Consider the following 8,831-nt stretch of genomic DNA (forward strand, 5'->3'; position numbering starts at 1 on the left):
CTGAATAAAATCCAGCGTAAGCGTATTACTTTGTTCTGGAAATAATGGCTCGGTGTCTTTGTTCCGACAGCTTCCTAAGGGCAAACCACTGTTGAAGTCATTTTGGGTTTAAACCGCACAGAAAGAAGAGACGGTGAAGTTTCCCTTTTCGTTTTTGTTTTCTTTTTAAGTCTTCAGATCTTGCTAGGACACTTCTTCCAGACCAACAGTCATATAGTTGTGGCACCTGATGCTATCTGAAACAGACGCGGTTTAAACAACGTCAGCCAAGCTTAGTGATCTGGAGGTCCCCGTTTATCTTTATGGTGTCGATTGCAGATAACGTTTGAATGCGGTGGTAAAAATCAAAAAGTTGGTGTCCATCCACAAACACTCTGAAACGTGGGTGCTCACAAAGGATTTCCACCTGGAAGAAACAAAAAAATAACCTCAGTTCATAATTTCAATGAACCCTGCTGGGGAAAACGAACAAACAGTACTTCATTTTGGAGAAAGGCAACATCCTCAGTGGTTCTCAAACACGGGAGTGCACTGGGATCATACAGAAGGCGTGTTAGAACACAGACTGCTGGACGCCACCCACCAAAATTTCCACTTAGTAGGGCTAGGGTAAGGTCTAAGAATGTGCTTTTCCATCAAGTTCCAAGATGATGCTGGTGTTGCTAGAATAAGGAACACACTTTGTGAAGCACTGCTCTACACCATTCAATGTCCTTTAAAGATTTAAAATTGCTTCAGTTTCTCCCTTCTCCTTGCATGCCAGAAAGTGATGGAAAGTGGCAGAGATTTATTTATACGGCACTTAATGCCTCCATCCTCATCCCCTGGACAATTCTATCCCACCTTCAGAGAGGCCCCTCGCAAAGCAGAACTGGTACCCATTAGTAGCATGTAATAATAGTCTAGACACCCCTAAACACTAAGCAGAGAGAAGGTTACACAGTAATTACCATTTGACCAAGGATGTGTAATTAACAAGGCTTTGTTAAGCCAAACAGAAATACTGATTCCATATGGTAAAAGCTTTTTCTTCCTCTTTTTTTGAAACTTAAGTAATTCACCATAGAGTTTAATCATTGGTCCTGTGCTATGTATTTATTAAAAGCATTTGTATTCATCATGCAAGGAGAGACTCCGTATATCAGTCACATTTAATTCATATTATTACTAAAATTATATCACCAAGAAGGGGTGATTTCATTTCAGTTTTGTTCTTGGGGAGCACTATTCCTCCTGGCAGAAGCTTTGGTTACTCACACTCACGAGCTCTGCATTAAGATTCACCAGTAAGAAACTGACACAGTTCAGGGGAGCCTCAGGGTCATTACCATTCTAGAGAAGGGTAGGGGTATCTTCCCCAGGCTACAATTAGAAGGGCAATTAGTCTCTATTCTACCATTGATGTGACAGTCACGGATTCTTGCTTTCCCCCCAGACTGTAAGATGGGAAGAAAAATTATGACTTATTCATAGGCCCCTGTAAATTTTTAGACGAGGAGCAACAGGTTAAGGGTAGTTCTGCTTTGTTAGGTGTTTATGCAACAGGGAGCTTTTAACTGGGTTGTCATTAGTGTGATGTATGTTAACAAGGCGTAATGTAGACACTTCATCACCAGGTCTGACACGTCAGTAAATCCTTTCCTAACACATTACTGACTTGCATCTCTTACTTGGTATTGTCCTTCATAGAGGAAGGTGCTGCTAATGCTGCTGGATTGAAATGGAAATTTGGGCTGTGTTTCCTGCCTGACAGACAGTGGGGAGCAAATCTATACTCATCCAGGCCCAAGGGAAGGAATCTGTCAGCCACAGAGACTGTGACAGTGAAACAGACTGAGGCTACTTAACCCAGAGAGGGAAACAAGGACATGACTAAGTCCTCACTAGCAAAGGGAACAAGAGAAAATAAAATGATAATCAACTAGATTCTTTAAAAAAGACATAACTGATATGGTTTGGTGCTACTTAAAGGTTGAGAAAAAAAATGAGGAAAATTCTAGATACTTATTATTATTTATTAATCAAATATATTTTGGGACAGGTGTCTATTATATGCCTAGTACTATGTTAAATACTACATAGAAAAGTATTTATTTTTAACAATCTAGACATGTAAATATGGGTTTATTTACACGTATTGGCTAAATAGAATTGCAAAAATTCTGGCTGCTTAAAAGTGTTCTTGGCACATACTAGATGAGAACATCACCATCCTGCCAGTGGTTGGAGCGGAAGCACTCGAGGCACTCACCCTGAACGGTTGGTCTGGGATGAATGGGAAGTAAGGGATCGCTGACTGTTCTTCACCCCTTTCCCCAGATATACAAGAATTTCTGAGTAGCTGCCGATCTGTGAACACAGCTTTGAGTTCAATTGCCACATCGGCGGGAGGATCCTCCGAATCACCACAGGTCAAGCTGATGGCAAAGCTGAAAAGAAAATCATCTCATTTACTCACGGTTGAGCAAAACAACATTAACAATGACCCAGGCTCCCATTTCCTTCTTCTTCTTTGGCTTTGTCAGCTTTTAATGGGCCACTACTCTTCATATGGGGGCAGGCGTTGGGGGGTTTAGACTATGGAGAAATAGGATTACAATCAAACTGGTTTGCTACCCAGAGGAGGCCCTGGTGAAAACTTCAGTGTAGATGAAAATAACTAACTGTAGACATTTCATATACCCCAAACTACTCACACATCTGTGTCTCAATCCATTTCAGAAGACTCAAAAACAGCCCCATTAATTGACCAGGGGAAACAATATCTCGTAAAGTTTGGTTCTCATTTATATTGATAGTTCTTACTCCAAACACCATGTTTGGAAAAAAAAAAAATCCTTTAGCCTCCCTAAGGGTCAAAGAGAAAATGATGTGGGTCTATATTTATAATCTCTGATATAAATAGCTGTCTAGAGAAACGATGGATGGGATTCATACACATTCTTTTCATGGGAACATAGTACTTTCTTGGCACTTCAAACTAGCAACACTGGCCACAGGGGTGGGAAGAGGAGGGGCAGTAAACCACAACAGGAGTGGGCAGGACTTTGTAACTGCCTGATAGGTCTAGGTGACAAGGACTCTGCCTTACCTCTCAGGGTTGAGGTCTACGATGCCCATCACTAATACCTTCTTGCCTGGTCTCATGCCACCTTTAATGTGCCCACAAAATGGCACGATCTGCAAAGGATGAGAGGAGAGACAGAAAGTTTACAGCCTGTTAGGGAAGAGCCAAGGCCTCAGATCCTTAGGACCTGACCTAAGGAAAGAAGAAAGAAGAGGGTACAGGCAGACACAGAGCACAGAACAAAATCATTTACCAGTCGTGGGAAGTACACGTCGGCTTGAACTGGAGAGCCCAAGGAGTTGTTTAAATGCCCATCATCTAGTTTCTAAAAATAGAAGCACACAGATTGGCTTTCCAAAAGCTTTTGGAGGGGGGTGTTAGAGGGAGCGGGGAAGAACCTACACAAATCTGGAGGAATCCAGCAGTCCTCCATAGAACACAGGAAGCCTCTGCAAAAGCTCCCACCTCACAGCCCACTGAATAACCGCATAAACTCCCGGAACAAAACCCGTCCTTTCCACCAGGTAGCTAAGCCTCTGATGATCCTCAGACCCTTCAGATCTAGATCAAAATGAAGGTCGAGGCCCACTGGGGAGCCAGAGCCCCGCGCCGAAGGAGGGAAGGCCCCTCTCCAACCGCAAACGCCCATGGAACCGCCGTCGCCCAGGCCTGTCCTCGGGGACATGGCTGGAGTGCAGCGGCCGCGCTCAACTTCTCTCGCGAGCCCCTGGCGCGGACCCATTTCCAAGGGGGAAATCCCCGGAACGGCGCGGGGCGCGCGCGCCGGACACACACACAGGCGCACACTCACACGTGCAACATGCACACACCTGGCCGGAGGCTGCACAGCGCGGAGGGGACTGTCGGTCACCCCCACCCCGCGGGCCGCCCCCAACACCTCCCCTCGGCCAGCGGCCCTCCAGCTGGGGCAGCCCTCCGGCCCCTCACGTCCGCCGCCCACAGCCGGCTCCCGCTACCAGGTACTGGGGCGCCTTCTCACGCGTGGGGCGCGGGGTTGGGCCTCTGCCGAGCCGGAGCCGGCGAAGGGGCCGTGCGGGCTGCGGGAAGGGGGCGCCTCGCGTGCGCCCGCCGCACTCACCACTACTGCATCACTGTCGGCCACCGACCCCGCCATCTTCTCGCGCAGCGCGGCGGGGTGCGCGGCTGGCGGCCGGGCGGTGGGGGACGTGGGACACGGCGCGCGGGCTGGGCTTCAGAGGCGGTCCTGCGCCGGGCGGGGGCGCGGGTCCGAGACTGGCTTGTGCGCGCACACACACACGGGCGCGCGGGCGTGCACTCCCGGGGGCCCGGCGCCGACCCGGCTGGCGGGGCCGGGGGGAGGGGGAGGAGAAGGCGGAGGCCGGGAAGGCGGCGCTGGCCCAGAGGTCGGAGGTGGCCGCCGCAGCCCGGACCGCGCTGCCGAGTCGAGGCTGCTTTCTTCCTCGGGGTGCTACTGCCCGAGGAAAAAGGAGTCGAGGGTGCGCCGTGCTGGCTCTGGGCTGCATTTAAAGGCCGCCGGAGCCCGGCTGGGGAACCGGGAACAGGGCGGGGAGCCGGCTGGGCTGCAGCGGCTTGCTCAGCTTGCCCTGCCCTTCGGCCATTGGACGGTGGCAGGAGGCTGGGGCGGGAGGGACTGGCCTACCAGGGTCGGGGCGTGCGGGAGGGCGGGCGCCCGGTCGGCCCTCTTCGGCGGCTGGGTGGGTGGGGCTGGGGCCTGCCAGGTGACAGGTGCTGGTGACATCACCGCTCCTCCCCTCCAGCCACCTCCCCGCCTTCCTTCTCAGGTTGTGTCTTGGGGCAGGTGGGACAGTGGAGGGCGAGGTCAAGGGAGGATTGGAGGTGGAGGTGGTATTCCAGAGCTCGAGATTTCTTTCAGAGAATGCCAACAAAGAGCGAGGAAAGATTCATTCGGCTTTCTAGGGTAGAAAGATAATGAAAGGCCTCTAGGCTTGCATAAATAAATATTTGACCTAAAAGCAGGAGGCAGAGAGGACTCACAGTAGGGACTTTTATATTTATACAGGAGATGTACAGAGCACACCTCCCTCCCCTGTGGAAAGATGGGCAAGTCTGGGGGTCCCTGGAGGCTCTCTCAGGCAGGGGTCTGGTTAAGTCTTACCAAATTGAACTGGGCACAGTGACCGCTCTCAGAAAGTCTTCATTGGGCCGTTTTTGACAAGTCACCTGTCCAGTCTAGGCTAGTGAATTTCACACTGAAAATCTCCTGATATCCTTTGTGGAGTAATTCCTAGGGGGTCCACCTCTCTTTATTCCAAGGCACAAATTCCTTTATGGCGTTTCCACAGTAGGACGATTATGTAACTTCTCAGGTAAAGCTGTATCAACATAGCCTCTATTAGGTGACATCTTGGCTTAAACATTCCATTGTGTGAATCACCCTGGTGTTTTATACTAATAAGCAGGGAGCATGTGTGACCTGCTGCAATCCCAGAGGGGCCCTCAGAGGCTCCCTTCCTGCCACTGTTGCTGGCTGTGTGGCCTGGAACATCACTGAGGCTTTTGTGTCTTAGCTTTCCCTTTATGGACCAGAGCTAATCATGGTAATCTCAGTTGAGTAGGGAGAATTACCTGCACACGCTTGTAAACCAAAGTCATATCCTTTGTGTGCTCTGAACTTGAGGCTGAAGTGCAGCACAACTGTGGCTCACACTTTTGCTCTTGTTTACCAGTCTTAGCTCAAAATCATACCTTATAGATTATTTTAAAATGTTAGGCAGTCATAGGAAACAACTGACATTTTGAAAGCACACTTTGATATATCTCAATTTCTGAGAGTTTGGTATAGGGGACACTCATTGAAGTCTTTTTTTTGTCATTAGCTAAGCTAAGAGTGACAGAATACATCATGGTGGTTAAAGAATGTGTGCCCTAGGTTCAAATCCTGGCTCTACAATTGACTAGCTGGGTGATCTTGGACGTGTTACTAAACTTCTCTGTGCCTCAGTTTCTTCATCTGTGAACCAGAGATGACAGCAATGATGACAATAGTGCCTATCTTGTGTTATTGGGAAGATTAGGTAAATTGGTTCCTGTACCTTCCTTAGAATAGTAGCTGGCACTTAGTAAGCGCTACTCTTCATATCTACAAGCATCTTGAGGGCTTGCCATGTACCAGGCATTGGGGAATCTAGGGGGGACATTTTTGTGTGCTTCTACTTTATTATTATTTTAAAATTGTTTTTTAAATTGAAATATAGTTGATGTACAATGTTGTATTAGAGTCAGGTGTACAGCAAAGTGAGTCAGCTGTTCTTTTTCAGATTCTTTTCCATTTTAGGTTATTACAAGTTATTGAATATAGTTCCCTGTGCTATATAGTAGGACCTTGTTGTTTATCTATTTTAGATATAGTAGTGTGTATTTGTTACTCCCAGACTCCTAATTTATTCCTCCCTACCCGTTTCCCCTTTGGTATCCATAAATTTGTTTTCTATGTCTGTGGGTCTGTTTCTGTTTTATAAATGAATTCATTTGTATCTTTTTCTTAGATTCCACATATAAGTGATACCATATGATATTTGTCTTTCTCTGTCTGACTTACTTCACTTAGTATGATAATCTCTGGGTCCATCCATGTTACTGCAAATGGCATTATTTCATTCTTTTTTATGGCTGAGTAATATTCCATTGTATATACATAACACATCTTCTTGATTCATTTATCTGTTGATGGACATTTAGGTTGCTTCCATGTCTTGGCTATTGTAAATAGTGCTGCTATGAACATTGGGGTGCATATATCTTTTCAAATTAGAGTTTTTATCTTTTCCAGATATATGCCCAGGAGTGGGATTGCTGGATCATATCGTAACTCTATTTTTAGTTCTTTAAGGAACCTCAGTGGGGATTTTTTTGTTGATCTTACATTCTAATGGCGAAAGGCAGTTAATAAACAAATAAATATATAATATGTCAAGTGGTAAAAGTATTAGAAAAAAATAGTAAAGCAAGTAAGGTGAAAGAGAGAGGTAGGAGGTGGGGCGATGCTGTTTACAGTGTTATCAGGGAAGCCACCTATGGTAGAGTGAGTTTGAGGACCCCTAAAGGGAGGGAGGGAGTGGGGGAGGCATTTGGAAGTCTGGAAGAAGAGGTTGCTGGCAGAGGGAACTGCAAGGGCAAAGTCCCCAGGGTGGAGTAAGGGAAGAAAGTGTTGGGTGCAGCTGGGGTGCAGAGGCGGAAGAGTTAAGTAATTAGAAATGGAATAGGCCATGTAGACACTGCGAAGATTGGCTTTTCCTTGGGAGAGGTGGGAAGATATTGGAAGTTTTTGAGCAAAGGAGTGACATAGCTTGCCTTCTGTTGTGGATGTATCCCTCTGGCTGCTGTGTGAAGTGGTCTCTCTGAGGAGGGCAGTGTGTAGGAGGCAGGTAGAAGCAGGACTTACGAAGCTCCTGCAGCAATCCAAGCAAGATATAATGGTGGCTTAGACAACGGTGGGAATGATGAAGATAAGAGAAGCTGTGCGCCCTTGAAAAGTCCTAGCCGTTGTCATTACATAGCTCTGAGAGTTCAAATTGACTTCTAAGCCTCAGTTTCCTCACCGCAAAATTAAGAGGTTGGGCTCATTCATCATTCCTTCTTAGCTCTTAGAAAGTTCTTCTGGGGCTTCCCTGGTGGCGCAGTGGTTGAGAGTCTGCCTGCCGATGCAGGGGACACGGGTTCGTGCCCCGGTCCGGGAAGATCCCACATGCCGCGGAGCGACTGGGCCCGTGAGCCATGGGCACTGAGCCTGCGCGTTCGGAGCCTGTGCTCCGCAACGGGAGAGGCCACAACAGTGAGAAGCCCGCGTACTGCAAAAAAGCTGTGTAAAGGCCATCTAAATTTAAATGGTAGGTGCTGCTGAATGAAAATAACCTTGGGTTGAATCTTTCAATAAGTGGTTTTGTAGGGTGAAGAATAACCCTTTGATTTACATTGTCAGTGGAGTTGAAGATACTCGGATTGCTTGAGATGTTCTTTACATTCCTAAAATTCTTACATTTTAGGAGTGTAAAGAACAGGAAGGTACTGAACCTGCCCAGAACATTTTAAACTGGAAAATTGCCTTTTATTCCAAAAATGCTTTGTTCCTTCTCAGTCATTCTATAGAACAGTTCATTTCCAATATGGAGAGCAGGGAGAAAGCCTAAATGAATTTTTTGTTATAATTAAAGCTGAGCAGAGTCACACTACCCCTGACAGGGAAATTCATTAGCAAATAAATGAATTATAGAGCTTGAATTTTTAAAAAGTTGTAGAGAGAAGGACAGGCAAACTTTGCTCTGGGCTTTGATTATGGGCATTTTTGTCTAAAAAACATTAACCAAGATTGTGACCCTTTTATGAAATGCAACAGTGAACTGTATTACTGCTAGAAACTACTAAAAAGGCTAAAGAAAGTCAGCATCGAAAAAGAAATATACACAGGTCTTTGAAGATAGACTTTGCTAAATGATCTTCCCAGATGAAAATAGTAGATCACGTCCTTCTCTCTCCTTCCCATTTAATATGTTTTATTCAAATGTAGGCATGCAGAATTTCTAATACTGTGGGGAGAATATGGCATTGACGTCAATTCAGCAGCCATGTTATGAGCATTGCTAGGTGCTGTGATACCCTGGACCAAGAAGAGATATATGAAAATGCATGGGTCTTGTCCTGAAGAAGCTCACAACTCACTCTGGGGTCCAATGTAGAATGCAGTGGGTAAGATAATAAAGGCCTCAGATCTACAACCTGAGCACTGAGTGGGGAGAGTCACTCC

The 8,831-nt window shown here is 46.6% G+C and overlaps 1 protein-coding gene across 1 annotated transcript; it reads right to left on the reverse strand.

The window, feature by feature from the left end:
* Positions 1 to 262: 262 nt before the first annotated feature.
* Positions 263 to 4,202, reverse strand: LGALSL (galectin like). The gene is made up of 5 exons (XM_065891488.1): positions 4,167 to 4,202; positions 3,321 to 3,392; positions 3,092 to 3,180; positions 2,252 to 2,429; positions 263 to 406 (listed from the first exon to the last, which is right to left on the reverse strand). The coding sequence occupies exons 1-5, from the start codon at positions 4,200 to 4,202 to the stop codon at positions 263 to 265; spliced, it is 519 nt and encodes a 172-aa protein (XP_065747560.1).
* Between the last annotated feature and the right edge of the window lie 4,629 nt (positions 4,203 to 8,831).

The sequence above is a fragment of the Phocoena phocoena genome, chromosome 14 (genome assembly GCF_963924675.1).
Source record: "Phocoena phocoena chromosome 14, mPhoPho1.1, whole genome shotgun sequence".
Classification (NCBI taxonomy): Eukaryota; Metazoa; Chordata; class Mammalia; order Artiodactyla; family Phocoenidae; genus Phocoena; species Phocoena phocoena.

Coding starts and splice junctions, on each gene's coding strand:
- LGALSL (XM_065891488.1), bottom strand. CDS start 4,202: ATGGCGGGGTCGGTGGCCGACAGTGATGCAGTAGTG. Junction 3,393..4,166: donor CCGACAGTGATGCAGTAGTG/GTGAGTGCGGCG, acceptor TTCTATTTTTAG/AAACTAGATGATGGGCATTT. Junction 2,430..3,091: donor GTAGACCTCAACCCTGAGAG/GTAAGGCAGAGT, acceptor TTTTCTTTTCAG/CTTTGCCATCAGCTTGACCT.